General features: G+C 47.6%; 1 protein-coding gene across 2 annotated transcripts in view; it reads left to right on the top strand.

Annotated features, from left to right (window-relative positions):
- The first annotated feature begins 1,480 nt into the window (after window positions 1-1,480).
- Window positions 1,481-18,767, top strand: part of RERE (arginine-glutamic acid dipeptide repeats) — a 21,977-nt gene continuing 4,690 nt past the window's right edge. The window contains exons 1-8 of one of the 2 annotated variants that reach the window (XM_019541624.1): window positions 1,481-1,667; window positions 3,923-4,015; window positions 4,770-4,969; window positions 6,321-6,482; window positions 9,037-9,150; window positions 10,038-11,428; window positions 12,354-12,582; window positions 13,968-14,688. In XM_019541624.1, the coding sequence (XP_019397169.1) occupies window positions 4,892-4,969; window positions 6,321-6,482; window positions 9,037-9,150; window positions 10,038-11,428; window positions 12,354-12,582; window positions 13,968-14,688 (2,695 nt within the window). In that variant the 5' untranslated portion in view covers window positions 1,481-1,667; window positions 3,923-4,015; window positions 4,770-4,891. Of the gene's footprint in view, window positions 1,668-3,922; window positions 4,016-4,769; window positions 4,970-6,320; window positions 6,483-9,036; window positions 9,151-10,037; window positions 11,429-12,353; window positions 12,583-13,964; window positions 14,689-18,767 lie in introns of both variants that reach the window. The other variant, XM_019541623.1, reaches the window with a different exon arrangement.

Genomic DNA, 18,767 nt, shown 5'->3' with positions numbered 1-18,767 from the left:
TGGAATTTAACAGGAGTGTTTGCACAAAGGGATGAGATGTCAGGACCCCTGTCCCTGCCTCGGTCACAGACTTGGTGTGTGTACTCCATCAGCTCCCGACCCGTGTGCCTGCATTTACCCATTTGCAGAAGAATGGCAAAGATGCCTGCCTGCTTTCATTTCTAGGGATTCATTTTTTAGGAGAATAAGTAGGGGTTTTTTAAGTTTTTTTTTTTTTTTTTTTTTTTATTCTGCCAAATCAAGGCACTATGTATTATGCTTTTTCCTCCCACCCCAACTCTCTCACCAAGTATTGCTCTGAAGATAGCAGACTCTGGGGATCATTTTCATTTCAGTGGATCTGCAGTGGAGATCAGGTGCTAGCTGCCCTCCAGAGCAGTCCCCTCCATTTGCCTTTTCATGGCTGTCGGTACAGAAGATGCTGGTTGTGCTGCTCCTGCTTGTTCCAGGCCATCGGCAGTTTGGACAGAGGGTGTGTCTTTGCAACAGAATTAACCTCCATCTACTCCCAGCAAAGAGTGCTGAATTTGGCGGACAGAGCAAGCTGACTGAGGTTGTGTGATTAGATCACATGTAAGGCAGTTCAAAGAGCCCCTTTTTGCGGGCAGTTCAGGCATGTTTGTTCTGATGTTGATTTTTCAAGAGAGTGGTTAGAACGGCTCCATTTCTCTTGCAACTTGAAAGAAACAACACCTTTTACCTTAGAGGCAGACAAGTCGCCAGGAAATGATGGGGTTTCAAAGTAAAAGAAAGGAGATTAAAACCACATGCTGTTCTTTAGCTTGGCATTACATCTGCTAGTTTGAATGTCATCTGCCCCGGTTTTTTGACTGTAAGCCAGATTCATTATATATGGAATTATCACCAGCTTCCCTAGGTGTGTTCTTTTAACTGCCTAATTAATTTAGATGTGAACACATATATTCAGATTAACATTTGGTTTGCTTTAATGTGGTTGAGTGTTATGGGTAGATATTTGTCGGCGTGTTTTCATTTTAACTTTTAAGTTTTTTTTGAACAGGAGTGTTTTTAAGTAACTTCATGGGGGGATTTGGATTGTTGCGCTCTGTCTGTTTGAAGTGATCACACTCTTGTTGACAGTGCCATGGGATCTGCAAGGAACGTCACTAGTAAGGACATGGCTCTTACAGCTCATTGGAAAGACTCTACCTCTGGCAGCACAGTGTCCCCTAACACTTGGCCGAGGTATTGCCTCAATGCTTATTCAAAGGAAAGAGCTCCCCTTGCTGTGAATGGCCAGTGCTGGCAGTGCCAGGATGGGGGCTGTAGATTTTGCAGCCCAGCCTTTAAAAAATTAAATGCATTTAACTTCCTCTTAAATAAAATATTTTTCTCTTCTATCCAGGGGGACATGTGTCTGGCTGGAAGCCTTTTACAAACATAGACATACATGCATACCCTGTCCTTCTCTGCGGAGGGGGAAGAAAAGAGCTGACAAGTCAGCTTTGCATGCCCCTCTAACATATTCCTTCTGTGTTTGCAGGGAGAACTAATCACCTTCTATTACTATTGGAAGAAAACCCCTGAAGCAGCAAGTTCCCGAGCCCACCGTAGGCATCGGAGGCAGGCTGTGTTTCGGAGAATTAAAACTCGAACTGCTTCCACTCCAGTCAACACTCCCTCCAGGCCCCCCTCCAGCGAATTCTGTAAGTGGCGGCTAAAAGCAGTGCATTTATCTTTGTTTAGATGCATGGAACTGCAGTAATGTAATGGCTCTGTCTTCAGCTGAATAAAGCAAGGAAATTGAATTCAGGCTGTTCCCATACCATTACGTCCGAGTATGGCAGGAGTCTGTGATCAGCAAGTGATGTTTCCTGTCATGTGCAGCGTGGGGCTCAGGCTAGAAAGCCTGAGTAAGGACAGATGTTTCTCTGGCTCTGAATATCCCTATTTTTGTCCTGGCTGTAAGCGTTGCATTTTCCCTGGAGTTCTACTAGGCACAGGACTTAGACAATAAAGCAGTCCCCACCCTCCTTCTCCCCTGCCCAAGCCTTCTTTCATGACCGTGCCTTCTGCTACCATCAGCATTGCTGTATCTTACCATATCTCATCGTGGCCTTGCTTTGAGGCAGAAGCACCTTAACAAAGAGTCACTGCAAAGCCTAGTGCAGTTGAACTTGTCACTGAGGTTATGACACGACTGACGTCAAGACGGTTGCATAGAATTTATCATTGTATAAAAGGCTAAAGCTTCCCTTAAACTTTAAGCCTTTCAGTGGAATAAATCCAGAGCATTTCTTGTCTTTTGCAATGAAAGACGATTGGCAAAATCTCAGAAATTGGACCAAACTTACTGGAGTGCTGTTATAGGGAGGATGGGGAATATGTGTGTATGTGTAGTGGGGGAATACAGGAGATGGTTTTTAAGATGCACCAAAGCAAAGTATTATCGGTTTCTGTACCTGAAAGTCGAAACAAAGGCATTGGTCCTTCACTTGGATCCAGGATGCACAGCTCCCTCAAGTTCAAATGAGTACAAGGCTGCACACAGGCCCACGTCACTGCAAGATCTGAACCAACCTTAGCTCAGTGGATGAGGTTTTAGCCTGGTGTGAACTTTTCGGTTCAGTTTCAGACATTTGGAGGAGTCTGAATTGGAAGTTACGATGCTGCCAGCAGTCATTGTTACCATACTATGAGTAAATGAATGGGACCTTGCCTTGATTAGAAGAGTGTAAGGGGTTGATGACAGACTCTAATGGAAATTACCATAGCCTCTCTCTCCATATAGCACACACATGATAAAACTTATTCTCTCAGAGCCTTCAGGGAAACACCATTCTTTCAGCAAGGGCTTTCCTTAAAAGTAAAGATTTGACCATGGGAAGTCACACATTAAAACGTGTTTTGTGACAGGGCCCTTCTGCTCCTGACAGGTTATAGGCACATGTGAGATGGTGAATTTTTAGCATGTGGCTGGAAGATGCAATGCTCTCAGCCAGTTACTTACAAGATCCCATAGTACCCAGTTGGTGCAGATTCTTTCTAGAGGCTTATGAGGTTTGCACACTTGCCATTTTAGGCAAGGGTAATGTGCTTTGCAGCTGGTGATGTTTTAATGAGGTGACTGCTCTCCACAAGTAGGGTGAGCCTTACAATTGGAAGGCTCTGCAAATCCCCCAAAACTAAGATGTATGAAATATAATCCAGCTGTCAGATGCATTCTTTAAGGAGCATTTTCCACAAGAATAATAAAGCATCCCATATTTTTGTTCTGCCTTTTATCCGGAGGGGTCACAAAGCACTTTACAAGCTATCAAACCACATAAGGACCATTTTACCCACCAGTGAAACCCAGCCATCCCTGGGACAAAAATCAGCAGCTGTGGAACCTATACAGCAATGCTGTGCATCTAGTTTAGTTAAAAAAAAGAAAAAGTTCTTGTGCATGTGACATTGCCAGGTGGGATTTCGGTGTGGTGGCTATTGTCTGACTGGGAAGTTGGCCAGACTCTTGAGTGAAGCGTCCCTAGTTTTGAATATTACTCTGAGCCACCGTTCCTCCAATCCTCCCTTCCTGAGGCCTGTACACTTTGTTTCATGTAGTACAGTGCCTCCACCTGTGCCATGCCTCTGGGCAGCATGGGTGTTGGTTCAACCCTGATGCCCAGGGAAGTGTGCCAGGCACTGGATCAGAAGCACTGTCACTTGCATCACTTAGCATATTCCTGAGATCTTTTTAAATGTAGGTACTGACCAGGCCTGACCCTCCTTAGCTTGTGAAATTTGATGTGATGGCAGCACAAGGTGGGATGGCTGCAGGCCAGCCTAGGAAGCTGCAGAACGAAGACCAGAATTCTCATCATAAATGGTTACATTCAGCCAGCCAGAGCAAAGTGAGAACTCATCCTGATTTTTTTTTTCTCTCCCTTTCCTTCTCTTTCTCTCTTTGCTTATTCAGTGGACTTGAGCTCAGCCAGTGAAGATGATTTTGACAGCGAGGACAGTGAACAGGAACTGAAGGGCTACGCCTGTCGTCACTGCTTCACAACCAGTATGCACTTGATATATCGCTGTATCTCTTTTCCTTGTGTTGGTGCCTATTTAACATTGGTTCATCCAAGCAAAAGCAGCTGTAATGCACAGAGAGCTGTTCTAAAAATGTAGCGTTGAATCAGCTAAAAATATGCAGCATCCCAGCATAGAGTTAATCGTGATTTACCATTGCAAATTAGTATTGCAGTGACAGGGGAGGATCCTGGAAGATAGACATTTATACAGTGAAGCCGTCATGTCTAAACAGAGTCCTTTATCTAATCCATTTACCATATAGCAAATCAATATTGAGCTGTGACTGTCAGATACATAACTTGCATTCATGATGCACCAAGGCTTTTCTGCAGCAGCTTTGCTTTTATAAGTACTCCTGAAAGCTCTCTGATGCTTGTACATATGCACTGAGCATGCAAGCAAAAGCCTGGAGGTAAGTAAGGGAAGGGAGAGATGAAATGTTCGTGCTGCATTTATCTCGAAGAAACCAAGACAGACCTCAGAGAACTAATAGCTCCCTAACTCGTAGTCCCCAAATGCAGCAGCAGTCTCTCTTGCGCTCATTTTCAAAGCAGCAGTTGCCTGTTTAAATAAAGAAATAGTCTGTAACCGAGCATGGAAAATGTTCATGGAGACATAAGCCAGCCTGCAACAAGGCAAAGGTTTCCAGTTGCATTGCTGGGAAAGGTGGGTATTTGTGTTCCATATCTAATATATTGTACGTTTCCAATCCTCCCCCATCACTTTTCCAACAACAGCCTCCAAGGACTGGCACCACGGTGGTCGAGAGAACATCTTGCTCTGCACTGACTGCCGCATCCACTTCAAGAAGTACGGGGAGCTCCCGCCCATTGAGAAGCCAGTGGACCCTCCACCCTTTATGTTTAAGCCTGTCAAAGAGGAAGATGATGGACTCAGCGGAAAGCATAGCATGAGGACAAGGCGGAGTCGAGGCTCGGTAGGTCTGCATTGTCCATGTCCTCAGCATCCTCTGGGAAAGAGAAGGGACAGTGTAGAAAGTTAGCCCTGTTACAGTCAGAGCTTCCAGCAGCACTCTGTCTCTCCTCCCCATCAGTTCCTTGCTCTGTTAGCCTGCCAAAATGCAGGGCTGATGTCTGTGCAGAATTTGAGGCTTGTCTGAAAATTTGACCTTGAAGTATCTCCTTGGGGAGGTCTAGTCAAACCCTGTGTATCTTAATGTTCCAAGTCTAAATCTCTCTTTCTGTTGAGTGGGTCAAGGTAGCAGCCCCTTCAGAATAATTCTACTACCAAAATCTGTGACAGCATTTGTAGTGCTACTTCTTTTCCCTAGCTGCGCCCTATCTGAGGTAACCCTTAGATGCATTCTGAAGGGAGCCTTTTAAAAATGTAAGTACTGTCTCTCTGCCCTTGGAGAGAACTCACCTTACAAAGCTGGCCTTAAAACAAAATCTCCTTGCCCAAGTATAGAGCAGTCCTCAGAGTCCTCTACACAGTGGTTCCATCATAAAAAGGCTTTACACATGGTAATGTATCTGGAGCATTGTTGAAGTGCTGCCACCTGTGGGGACCCAAGGATTGACCAGAAACTTTCATGGTTTGGGGGCTTGCATTTCTGGCAAGTCGCACGGATGGGTCTGTCAAGCAGTAACAGATTTCTCTTTCTCTCTCCACCTTTTTGGTCATGTTCCTGTTGTCACAGCTGCTGAATACCTTGTCAGGTGATGCTGTCAGCTCAAGCTGGCTTCATCATTTTTATGGTAGCCAGTCATCCAAACAGCTGCTAAATTAGGAGGGGACAGATGAAACGGTATTAATTATTGCTGCATAATTGACTGTGATTCTTTGTTGCGTAGCAGGAACACATTGAAGCTGTTAGTCATTGTTGAAACTGCTCTCGGCTGTCTGTATGCCTAGCATCTTTAGGTCACTCCCTTACCGGGCTTGGTTTATGCTAGCGGATTTATTATTTTTTAAGGTGGAACATTAAGGAGAAGGGCGCTTGCCTGTATGAAGAAAAGCCTGGTATGTGGACAGCAGCTGTGGGAACATCATCTTAATAGTCTCATTTCCAGCAGACACAGCTTAATAACATAAGCAGTATTTGATGTTTTTTGGTTAGCAAGTTAAGGATTTGCCACCTCCTGTTTCAAGCCCAGATGAGCTTTCAAGTACAGGCTTAAAAACATGTAGAGCTCAATTTTCTGTTTCTCAGGCGCTGGGCTGGGATGCACGCACCTGTCATAACTTGGGGAAAAAAGCAAAGGTTGATAAGATGCTTCCTATCAGGTGGGTTTTTTTTTTCTCATTTATTTTCATTAAACCAATAGATGTCTACACTACGTAGTGGTCGTAAAAAGCAGCCAGCCAGTCCCGATGGTAGAGCCTCACCCATTAATGAAGACATCCGGTCCAGCGGCCGCAATTCTCCCAGTGCTGCCAGCACCTCCAGTAATGACAGCAAAGCAGATTCTGTGAAGAAGTCCACCAAGGTAAACTTTGCCTGGGATTTTTTTTCCTTCTACAACTCAGGACATTGGTCTGTTTTCAGTTCAGTGAGTCAACCTAGGGGCTTGGATCAAATCAGAGATCTAGGCTGGATAAGTAGGATTCCTGCTCTTTTCCTACGTGCACAGGTCTGCAGGCAGACAGAGCTAAGCAGTTCCTTGCTCAGGTGTTTGGGTAAGGGGATGATTATACATAAAAGCACACAGACCTCATGGTGATAAGCATCATAGACATATCTATAAATAATCTCACTGCCGTTATTACAGGCATTTATGCCACAGTTTGAGACCCAAATTCAACTCTGACCCTCTTGCAAATGTCCGTGAGAAATGTTATACTCAACACAGGTATCTAGCTAAAATGCTCTTAATTTATTTACTAAAGGAAAGAATGCCCCATACATGAGATTGCGGCTTCTGTTGTCTTTTCTGCATAATTACATTCCAGCTTATTTTGGGGGAGAAGCTGACGTTTTTTACTTAAAGGAACAAGGGCCCCTACAGGAGACAGCTAAAAAAACTACGTTATGGGAGGAGTCTTGTCATTGCCTCCAAATGGGAAAAGGGGACACAAAACAGAGTAGGAATACATGGTTGGATTTCATGGCATTGGAAGGTTAACTGCAGGGAGCATCAAGGTCACATAGAAGGAGTAAGGGTGTTTAAAATGCAGCTTGTGGTCTGCAAAAGGGAGCAGACAGTGATGTGTTAACATTTGCAAATAAAATCCAACCCAAAGAGGATCAGGAGGAACCTGAAAGAGACCTGACCAAGCCCAGGGGGTGAGCAGCATGACCAAAAGACAGGTAAAATTTAATGTAGACAAATGAAAATGATGTGCCGTAGAAAAATGTGGAATTTTTATGCACTTCACAGTGATCTAAATTAACTTGATTAACTCGGGGGAAAAAGGCCTGGACATTATTTTAGACAGCTCAGTGAAGATGACTTCATTGTATAACTGTTCACGTAAGAATTATTTGGAGGATTAGCAGGTGTAAGTGGTGGGTTACGGAGTCATAAAGAACATATCATAATGCCATTATAGAAACGAATGATTTGGTCCCATCTGGAAGTATTGTACTGCATATTTCATAGATTTCATAGACATTAGGGCTGGAAGGGACCTCAGAAGATCATCGAGTCCAGCCCCCCACCCAAAGGGCAGGAAGTCAGCTGAGGTCATAGGATCCCTTATGGGTCACTTCATCTCCAAGAAGGATATTGCAGAAGTAAAGGGAATTCAGAGAAAAGTGACAAGAATGTTTAGCAGCCCAGAAGAAACTCTAGTGTTAAGAGAGACCAGAAGATTGGGATTTAGAACGGAGGCAAACAAGGAAGACGTGAAAAAAGTACATAAAATAATGGATGATTTCAGAAGGCAGAAAAAGGGGTTCTCTTCTCCCTTTCTTCTGACGTAGAAACAAGGGGGTGTTAATGAAATTGAAAACTAGGAGATCTGAAACCAGTCCAGCAGTGTACTTTTCCGTGCAATGTGCCTTTGCTACTTCTTGCCTTAGGATGTTGAGAGCTTAGCAAAATGCCAACAGATTGGTCAATGATATGAAGAGCAAGGCAGTATAAAGGCTTATCAACATGAGGAAAAAGCCCAGCATAGCTACTTCAGTGGTAGCTTTTCCACACTAACTCTGTGTGAACTCATCCCCCACTGCCCCACTAAGAACATCTCCGTAGTGACTCAGGGCAGAACAATTCTTGTGTCCTAAATGCACTCCCAAGCTATTTTCCAGTAGCTTCTCTATAATCTCCCAAGGCAGGCAAGCCCTAAAGAAGTTGACCATTTTGGAAAGGCTATCAAACTTCTGACTTTGGGTCCTGAGCAGCTCTCAACCTATTAGGACACAACTTTCATGGCAGGCAGATTTTCTCAAGTCAACTTCCTGAAAGTTTCCCTTCCCCTTTCTCTACAGCAATTTGTGCTTGCCACTGTCAGCAACAAAATAATGGGCTACATGGACCTGGGATCTGACCCCATGGAATGGTTCCTGAGGCTTCATTTTGTATTTGGACTTAAGTATATTCGGTAGAAACATGAGTTTTAAAAGCAGTAGCCTGATGAGATGCTTTTAAAAGCAGTAGCCTGATGAGATGCCTCAGTTGCGGTGCATTCACTCCATCCCAGTAGCCTGCAGTATGCAGGAGATGCTTGCAAGCTGCTTCTCAGCTTATTGTCCTCAAATGTAAAATCCTAGCTCTGTTTTGGGCGACCTGTGTAAATTTGGCCTCCAGAGGGAGCTAGCTGGGCTGGCAGGCGGATGAAAGCCCATTCAGAAACAGTTTCTGGAAGATGGGAAATGTATTGATAGCTCCAGAATACAGATTCCTTTCCCTTCTCCCTTTTGAATGGGGAAAGAGGTATATTGGATTACCACTAAACACGGACTAATCAGCCTCTGATCAGCTTCCCTGTATCTGCAGGCACTTTTTTATGGGCACAGAATCCTGCCAGAGTGGGCAGGGTCTCCTTTTAGCTCCACTTTTACTTCCTTAATAAACCATGCCTTTCTGTTTTTGGCAGAAGATAAAAGAGGAGGCATCATCCCCCCTCAAGAACTCAAAGCGGCAGCGGGAGAAGGCAGCCTCTGACACAGAGGAGCCGGACAGATCAAACGCCAAGAAGTCCAAAACTCAAGTAAGTCTCAGAAAGGAGCAGCGTTCTCCCTGCACAAAGGCTGCTCATGACCAAAACTGGCTGTCCCCTGTCCTTCCCCATCCCCCTTCCTTCCCAGGGAAGGATAAAATCGAAACCCCAAAACCAGCAACAAACCAAATACACAAGATTGATTTAAGTTACTTCAAAGTGCCAGAGCAGCACATTGTAATTGAATTTGCAGCTGGAAAGCAGCCTACTCCTTAATGTGTTCCTTCTGCTGGGAGAGGAAGGAAGCACGTGGGCAGGGACTGGACCCGGGCATCTTGTCTCTTTTTTTTAGCATTGGCATGCTCTTCTGTATTGGGGCAAAGGTTGGTTTGGTCCCTCAGTCCCTTCCCTTCATTTTGTTAATGAGCCTATGTACAAATTTTGTTTTACTTCAAATTACTCTCCTTCCTCCACTGACTTGCACTTCCACATAGCAATGTACAGCTCAGACTATACCGAATTAACAAAGCTAGAGACCATTTCAAATGGGCCCGGTTGCACCTTAGCAGCTTATTGCACCTGCGGTCTCTCTGGGACCTCCAGTTTAAAATAGTTTCCAGTTTCTGTCTACATGAACAGAAACATTCAGGAAACTCATTTAAACCAAGAACTGCTAGTTTAACTTCTTGGGGATCAGAGTGATGATTAATTTACTGCAGGATAGTTTGGCTCCACATGTAATTGCCCAGGTTCACTCCCAAGCACTGGCTTTGGCCGTGAGCCCCACGTATTAATGTTGCTCATGCCCTGCAAGGTTCCTAGGGGAGGCTGCATGTAATGGAGTGCATCTGGGTATGACCGTGACATGCTGGGGAGCAGGCAGCATCCCGTAGCCATGCAGGAGGCAACACGGAGCCCTTTTCCCCCTGTCTCCACAGGAGATCAGCAGGCCCAACTCTCCCTCGGAGGGCGAGGGTGAGGGTGAAAGCTCCGATAGCCGCAGTGTCAACGATGAAGGCAGCAGTGACCCGAAGGACATTGACCAGGACAACCGGAGCACGTCACCTAGCATCCCCAGCCCCCAGGACAATGAGAGCGACTCAGATTCATCAGCTCAGCAGCAAGTGCTCCAGGCGCAGCCGCAGGTGCTCCAGGCACAGAACGGCTCTGCCCAGGCCCCACCTTCCACCCCACCGATATCCACCCAGCTCCCCACATCAATGCCAGCAGTGTCGAGCGCCGCCTCTGCCGCTGCCGCCCCCCAGGTTTCGCCGTCAGTATCTCAGCCTCCCAGCCAGCCCCAACCCCCAGCACCGCCACCACCTCACTCTCACATACAGCAGGCTCCTGCCCTGCACCCGCAGAGACTCCCCTCACCACACCCACCACTGCAGCCCCTGAGTGTGTCGCAGAGTCAGCCCCAGGCTGCTGCATCAGCACAGCCCCACTCGCAGCCTCCACTCCATGGCCAGGCCCAGCCTCCCCCTCACGGCCTGCAAGCCCAGCCTCTTCTGCCTCACCCTGTACCTCCTCAACCATTCTCTCTCCCCACGCAGTCTTCTCAGTCTCAGGTTCCCCTTCAGACACAGGCTCCTTCTCACTCTCACGCCGCTCTGCAGGTGCAAGCACAACCTGCCCTGCAAGCGCAGGCTCCCCTGCAGCAACCCCAGCCTCCACGGGAGCAGCCCCTGCCCCCTGCACCCATGGCCATGCCTCACATCAAACCCCCTCCCACCACCCCCATTCCTCAGCTTCCTACTCCACAGTCCCACAAGCACCCTCCCCACCTTTCTGGGCCTTCTCCATTCTCAATGAACTCCAACCTGCCACCGCCTCCTGCTCTGAAGCCACTAAGTTCCCTGTCCACTCATCATCCTCCTTCTGCGCACCCTCCTCCATTGCAGCTGATGCCCCAGAGCCAACCGCTGCAGTCCTCTCAAGCTCAGCCTCCGGTTCTGACTCAGAGTCAGAGCCTTCCACCATCGGCAAGCCACCCCTCCTCCGGGCTCCATCAGGTATCCTCCCAGCCGCCCTTCTCTCAGCATCCCTTTGTCCCTGGGGGACCACCTTCCATCACCCCCCCATCCTGCCCCTCCACTTCCACTCCACCTTCCGTGCCTGGTATCCCCTGTCAACCTCCTGTCTCCACGTCGGCGGCTTCCAGCGGAAACGTCCCAGTGGTCACGTCCTGCACATTGCCGCCTATTCAGATCAAAGAAGAGGCTCCTGATGAGGCAGAGGAGCCAGAGAGCCCACCACCTCCACCCAGAAGTCCGTCGCCTGAACCCACTGTGGTGGACACACCAAGCCATGCCAGCCAGTCAGCCAGGTATGGAGGGCATCAGCAAGTTCTCTCAGGTGCGCTTGGCCTTTCCACTCAGCAGAGCGATTGCTAGGCTTCCACGTGTCGCTTGCTGGGCCAGGCAGGGTTCAGTGTTGCAGCCTCGATGCTGCCAGCCTTGCAGTTGGGCTTTTGCTCTGTTAGGACATCTGGTTGGCCCCCAGCCATGATTAACATGTGGTTGAAACTTTGCTTAACAAGAATCTTGTTGCAACATAGTTGTTAGGAGCATAGTCTCCCTAACTAGTGTTAAGCCCTCTTCCCTGCCATCCCTTCAACAGCCCAGTTGTATAAAGCACACCAGAGGCAAGATCCTGAGTCCCCTGCACCTGAGTCTTGCTGTAGGAACTTGTGGATTGTGTAGCAGGAACCTTGCAGTTATGTGCTGTCTCCCTTTGCCCCCCCAGTGTAGTTGTTCACTACAGAGTTCAGTTTACTTAATGCCACCCCGTGATTTTTAGTCTTCAGTCTAACACCTCTCTTTGTACATAAGACGGTGAAACCAATTACCTACCGGCAGTTTGAGTTGCAGGAGATTTTCGAAAGCACAACGAGAAGTTAGCCACCTTGCAAGCTGGATACATAATTCACATTTGCGCCTTTGGAAATCAGTCCCTATCTCTGCAGCATGATTTAGCTATCACCAATTTTCCAGGGAAGGAAAAGCCCCAGTCCAGCACAGTTTGGACTGTAGTTTTCTGACAGGACATTATAGGTCTCATTTGGGAGCAGAAGCTAAGCAAATGCTGCTCCTGCCAGAGGCCAATCTGTAGAGTAACCTCATGGCACAGTTCCTGTCTTGGCATTACTGTAAATCATGAGTGTTCCTTAATCCCACTTTGATGTGGAGCTGTTAAAACCCAGATCTGTTTCTTTCTCAGGCCTAAACTCTTTCTGCACGTGTCTCTCTCAGGTTCTATAAACACCTGGACCGTGGCTACAACTCCTGCGCGAGAACGGACCTGTACTTCATGCCTCTGGCGGGATCCAAATTGGCCAAGAAGAGAGAGGAGGCAGTTGAGAAGGCCAAGAGAGAGGCAGAGCAGAAAGCAAGAGAAGAAAGGGAGAGGGAGAAGGAGAAGGAGAAGGAGAGGGAGAGAGAGCGGGAGCGGGAGCGGGAAAGAGAAGCAGAAAGAGCCGCGGTAGGTTTGTCCTTTGCATCACAGGGTGCGGCAGAGGGCTGGATTAAAAGGTGGATGTAAAATGTCGTGTGTGCATTTGCCCACCTGCCTGACCATGTAGCGCAGGACAAAGTGCATCCTGGAGGAGATGGCTGGGTACATGCAAAGTTCAAGAACAGAAAAGGGTTGGAGGCAAGCATGGGGGCTGTTGACCGTGGCATTGGAACGTCTCCTACCTGGCTTGTCTCGGGCCCCTCCCACTCCTAGTGCCTTAATGGGAGAAAGTGCAGTTTGGGGGCTCAGCAGGGCCTGGGGTTCGTCCAGCATTTCGAAGATGAGCAGTGATACCCAAGTGTAGTTAGCATCTCCTGTTGTGGTTCCTTAGTGATGCAGGCACAGGATGCCTGAGCCTACAAGGCATAGCCTTTAGTTGCTGCCTCTGCAATTCCAGGTTGGGCTCTGGAAACGGGGCATAAAGGCCGTGTGAATTTGCAGCATACTTGACGGAAGAGCATCCTGGTTTCTGACGAAAGGCCTGACCACACATTTTTAAAGCTTCTACAGTATAACCTCTGATGGTTTTTTTTGTTTTTAAACAACTTTACTTTGGTTTTTACCACCAAACCCCTGGAGCCTGGTGAGAGAGGGTAGAGCATGTCAGGGTTCATTGAGGGCTGGGAGATCGGCTTGCGGTGGCCTCATAACAATGCTGCTTTGCTCTCGTCTTTGCAAAACAGCCCATGAAGATGGCTCTTTTCCTGGTTTGCATATGGGACTTCTCACAGGTTTGAGTCATGGCAACTGCACCTCTTACATGGTCCATAGTAATTAGAAGCAGCAGCTACGTATAGCTGCCAAGTCCTTTCACCTCCCAGGATAGCATACGACTTCCCCCAACCCCTTGCAGGGGTCTCAATTTGAAACTGGTACAAAACCTGAATTCAACGAGGAATTCACTTGGAAATGAGATTCTTTGGATAATCATAGGGTCTCTTCAGGCTCCTCCACATGGCACACTCTTCCTCAAAGTACTGTGGGAAGCTTCAGCTGCTGCAGGTTGTGGAGTTCTGCTTCCTTCAGTTTGCTCCTTTCCAGAGTTTGGTGGGGGGGAGGCACTTTGGAGGGTCTGTCTCCACCCATTACTGCCTGCAGAGATGTGCAAGTCTGTAGGTTTGCTGAGGCTACAGAGCCCAGGGGGGAAGAGGGAGAATCGGGTCTGTCCCCAAGGCACAGGGGAACATGAAGCTCTGGGATGAGTCATTTGAACATACCCGCTCTGTATTCTGAGCCACTGTGAAAGTGGGAGCAAATCTGCATTTTTGTTTTTTGTTTTGTTTTGTTTTGTTTTTTTTACACCAAGGTGGTTGGACTAAAGTCTCTCTCCCCTTCTTCATTCCTTGCAGCAGAAGGTATCCAGTTCCTCCCATGAAGGTCGTCTCGGGGAATCCCAGCTCAGCGGACCAGCCCACATGAGGCCTTCGTTCGAACCTCCGCCCACAACCATTGCCGCCGTTCCACCATATATCGGTCCGGACACACCTGCATTACGGACTCTCAGCGAGTACGCCCGCCCTCATGTTATGTCACCAACCAACCGCAACCATCCCTTCTTTGTTCCCCTGAACCCCACTGATCCGCTTCTGGCCTACCACATGCCCGGCCTTTACAACGTGGACCCAACCATCCGGGAACGGGAGCTCCGAGAGCGGGAGATCCGGGAGCGAGAAATCAGGGAAAGGGAGCTGAGGGAGAGGATGAAACCTGGCTTCGAGGTGAAGCCCCCGGAACTAGACGCACTGCACCCAGCTACCAACCCCATGGAGCATTTTGCCCGGCATGGCGCACTGACTATCCCCCCAACGGCAGGACCTCACCCTTTTGCTTCCTTCCACCCGGGTTTGAACCCTCTTGAGAGGGAGAGACTCGCACTGGCAGGCCCTCAGTTACGGCCTGAAATGAGCTACCCCGATAGACTGGCAGCAGAGAGGATACACGCTGAGCGGATGGCCTCGCTGACAAACGACCCGTTGGCGCGGCTCCAGATGTTCAATGTGACGCCTCACCACCACCAACACTCACACATACATTCACATCTGCACCTTCATCAGCAGGACCCGCTACACCAAGGTGAGCCTAGGGTCAGGGCAGTGCTCTTCCCCAGGGGGATGGAAGCACCTGCTACTGCAGTGAATGGTCTGCCCAAAACAGTCATGTCCCAAGACTCTGGAAGTACACGAGCAGTGAAATCTCCAGCTCTTTCGACACGATGCTAGTACCCGGGTCTGTGAAAACGTGTGACACGGGTATGGCTCCACCACTTTGTAGCATTGTTTTTCATCTGTGTATAGAAAAGAGAAATTGGTTGTGTTTGATCTCCTGTCAACATACAAATTTCTCGACCACACGGGAGGGAAAATCACAGCAGAGGAAAGCTAGACTGTAACCACGCTGAAATACATGAGTTGTTTTTGTCAGTTAGGCAGTGCTTTTCTTCATAAGTGATGTACTAACCCTGGTACTTTGCACACGGGTTACTTAATACGGCCCTGTGTTGCGACTGAGTTAGAGGGATTCTCCCATTGTTGGTCTAAAATAGTGGTTTTCAGCCTTTTTAGACTTGAGGCACCCCTGGATAGACTAGAGCAGCTGTTCCCAATCTGTGGTACAGATACCATGAGTGGTATGCTTTAACAGATTTATTATAATTACTTTATAAGAGAAAAAATTGCTGGTGGTACTTAAGGTTGTATTGTTTTAAATTGGTGGTGCGCAATCTGTCAGTTTGGGAACCACTGGACTAGAGGACCCCCTTTGAAAATGCCAGCTCTTAATTTTCATTCTTTTTTGACGAGAGAAAAACAATAGATCACTTTTTTTCTGTTGCAAAGGACTCAGACGAGTTGCAGCTGCAGGTTTCTGTGTGAAATCTCTGGGTTTATCTTGTAAAGCCTGCTTGTAAACCTAACAGTGGTAACGCTGTGTGGCACCCTTGAAAGGATCTCACGACACTCTAGGGCCTGTGGCACCCTGGTTGAGAATCACTGGTCTAGAGCATGGGCAGTTGATTTGGTGGTAGCAGCCATGGGCACCTCAGTGTAGACCGAACGTAGGCACGTATTAGGTAACCCAATGGATAAAACCCCTTAGGCTTTATACCCCATTTAGCATTCATCCCCTGTGAGCCTCCTAATGAGCCTGGGAAGCAATGAAGGTTAGCACCATGGTGTCATGGGAACATGAGCTGTCACCACCCAGAAAATGAGGCTTGGAGTGGCATTACTGTGTTATAAATACACCACTACAGCACCATGGGATACAAGCCCATGCATCTGAACACACAGCTCACGTTTCTGATTTCTCTGAGGTGTGCATATACATCTCATTCACACTGATCACAGGGTGATGACCGTAAGTACCTCGGCTGTCTTGGGAGGTGATTGTTGGTCTGGAGATGGACATTAAGTCAGTAACCATTAAGTTAGCCAAGTTGTCCCTGCCCAACCAGCAGCGTGTTCATTTACCAATTCAGAAACCAGGGTGACCTGATGCAGAAATCCAAGCATACATTGGGTGCTGTAATATGCAGTCAGACAAGCATGAGACCTTTCAAAGTCAGCAAGGAGACAGGCTGGCATGTGATGGGGTGGGGAGATTTAGTAGATGCTATGATAACTTTTCTAGGTTTATGAAAAGTTAGGAAGGTAGAAGTAGATGAGAGCACCAGGGGCAGTGGGAAAGGGAAGTCTTAAAGAGTCAAAGATGCCAAATGAAGCAAACTGGAGAAGAAGGCTATGCAAACTGTCGTGGTGTCCTGTTGGGGTTTCTGGAGGAGGCTGTGGGTCTGTCATCACAGTGAAGGGCTACAAGACTCTAGTCATCCTTCTGTTTGTCCTGACTGCATCCGTGCATGAAACCAGTGTAAGGGCTGGTGATGAGTGACGTAGAGACGTTGTAGTTTTCAGCTGTGGAAGGGTTTAATTGGAAGTCATACTGATGATTGTATGAGATGGTTTATCTAGGGATGATCCTGCCTTGAGCCCAGGGTTGGACTGTATGACAGACTTCCTAGGCTCCCTTCCAGCTGTCTTGTTCTGTGATTCTCCAGCTTCCTAGCTGAGAGGGGTCTGCTTTATACTGTTAACTCCTGTTGGTCCTTCACCCTGCTACAGCCCCATCTTTCTGCCCCGGTTGCTGAACCTCCAGGATTGCCCTGGAGTCTCTAGGAATTAGATATAAATCTCCAGGAGACTGCTGAGAGTTACCCAGGAGATAAATGATAGGGCATTCATTAAAATAATATTAAATGTTGAATCTGATTTATACAGTAGTCCAGTGGGTTTTTAAAATGTAATGTGCATTTGCTTCCCTGATGTAAAGTTATTAATGTCATTACATCACGTGATGAAACCTCCTGGAATAGATTCGACCAGAGTTTGGCCATGTAACTGCAATCCACTTACCTGTATGGACTGTACACCATGTTATGATGGTATTGTAGCATTCAGGAAGTGATGAACCCTCTGCACAATTACGGGAAATCGCCACTGTCTGAGGAGTGAGCTGGGTGTGGGTGCCTCAAGCCAGCACAGTGGCAGAGTTGTGTAAGGGCAGCCCATGCACGCCAAGACTTGTTCTGCCTGTGTCTTTGGACCACAAGGCCCTTTTGGCCCCATCAGGTGTGTATAGAGCATCAGCAGAAGGAACACGGACAGGACTGTCGCATTGACACATGCCCGCGTCCGCTCTGTGCCACAGAAGAGAGTCCTTTGCAGGCTGGCTATAGGTCACCTGGTAGATGGTTCCCCATCAGCTGAGGGAAAGTAGCTTGGGGAAAAGCTGTGAAATGGGTAGCTCTGCAGATCCAGCAGCCCTGCCATATGAGCTGTTACTAGAGGGGGGCTGCAGCCATTGCAGGCCACGCAGACTAGTATCAGGTGCAGTAGTCAGTGGTAGGCCTGAGAGAATTGATTTCTTCACTCCCTCCATATGCCATCCACCCAAATATTTGGGCACCTTGCAGCTGCAGGGAGTTTTTTATGATGTCTGTCATCACAGAGCTCTTTTATCTAAGCTTGCCATGGAGAGGGGTTTAGGAGAGATATTGTAATGGGCCTTGTTATTTTGAAATGTTTTTCAAGCACGTTTTAAGATCCTGAAAAAGGCCTGCTGAAGGGACTTGGTACCTAGTTAGCTGCCAAGACAGGGATTAGAAAGCTGCTCGTTTGACCGAGCCTGTCATTACACAGGTAATTTGCAAGGTGCTCGACTGAATACAGATTTCCCAAATTTTCTGAGAGCAGATGGGTGAAAGCAGGTTAACCGAGGTAGTTAAACCAGACAGCAAAGGATGCAGCTGCAGGCAGGTCAGAAATTAAAGTGATTCAGGTACATGGCATATGGTTCCTTGGACAGCAGGCTGCAAATGTACTTTTTGGGCAGACAAATACAGCATGACGACTCTTGGAGCACATGCATTAAAAGAGAGAGCGTAGCCGCTTTCAGAGCTGGAGAAGGAATGAGAGCTGCTGCAGGAAGAGCTACACTGTGCATTAAAGAAACCAGAGGATGCACACTTGTGTTTCTATAGAAATATACCCCAGAGAGGCAGTGTTGGTGCTGTACCTGAAGTCACTGGCTGGCTGCACTGTGAGCTTCTCTAGATGCTATCTTGCAGATTGTGAGGGGCAGGGTTGACATTGGTGCAACTGAAGTTTTACAGATTGTTAACAGGATGGATTGAAATCAGCTGTATACCTCCAGATCCTGAAGTGATGAAATATGGTCATTTTTCAAGGTGAAGTGGTTAATATCTAATTTGGAGCATGCTCCCACCCCTCTTCTCCCAGGGCTTATACCTCTGGTTAATTGTCAGCTAATTAGCTATCAGGAGTGAAACACATCTGTGACTAACATGGACGCTGCACAGATGTTTGTTCTTGGACATGCACATTGCTGATGCACTCTCAGGCCCAGTCTAAAGGCCGCTGTGGACAAACAGCATAGTTACTTTGGAGAGTATTTACAATCAGTTGTGGTTTATCTATGCTTGAAAGTTAATCTGGGTTAAGGTAGGGTGGGAAGTTAAAGCACAGGAGCTTTTCTAGAATAGCTTCACGCTAGTGTTTTCATAGATTCATAGATACTAGGGTCGGAAGGGACCTCAATAGATCATCGAGTCCGACCCCCTGCATAAGCAGGAAAGAGTG

Source organism: Crocodylus porosus, unplaced genomic scaffold (genome assembly GCF_001723895.1).
Source record: "Crocodylus porosus isolate Cpor-Errol unplaced genomic scaffold, CroPor_comp1, whole genome shotgun sequence".
NCBI classification, from domain to species: Eukaryota; Metazoa; Chordata; order Crocodylia; family Crocodylidae; genus Crocodylus; species Crocodylus porosus.
Note: the sequence above shows the minus strand (reverse complement) of the source record. Positions and strands in the feature narration are given on the sequence as shown.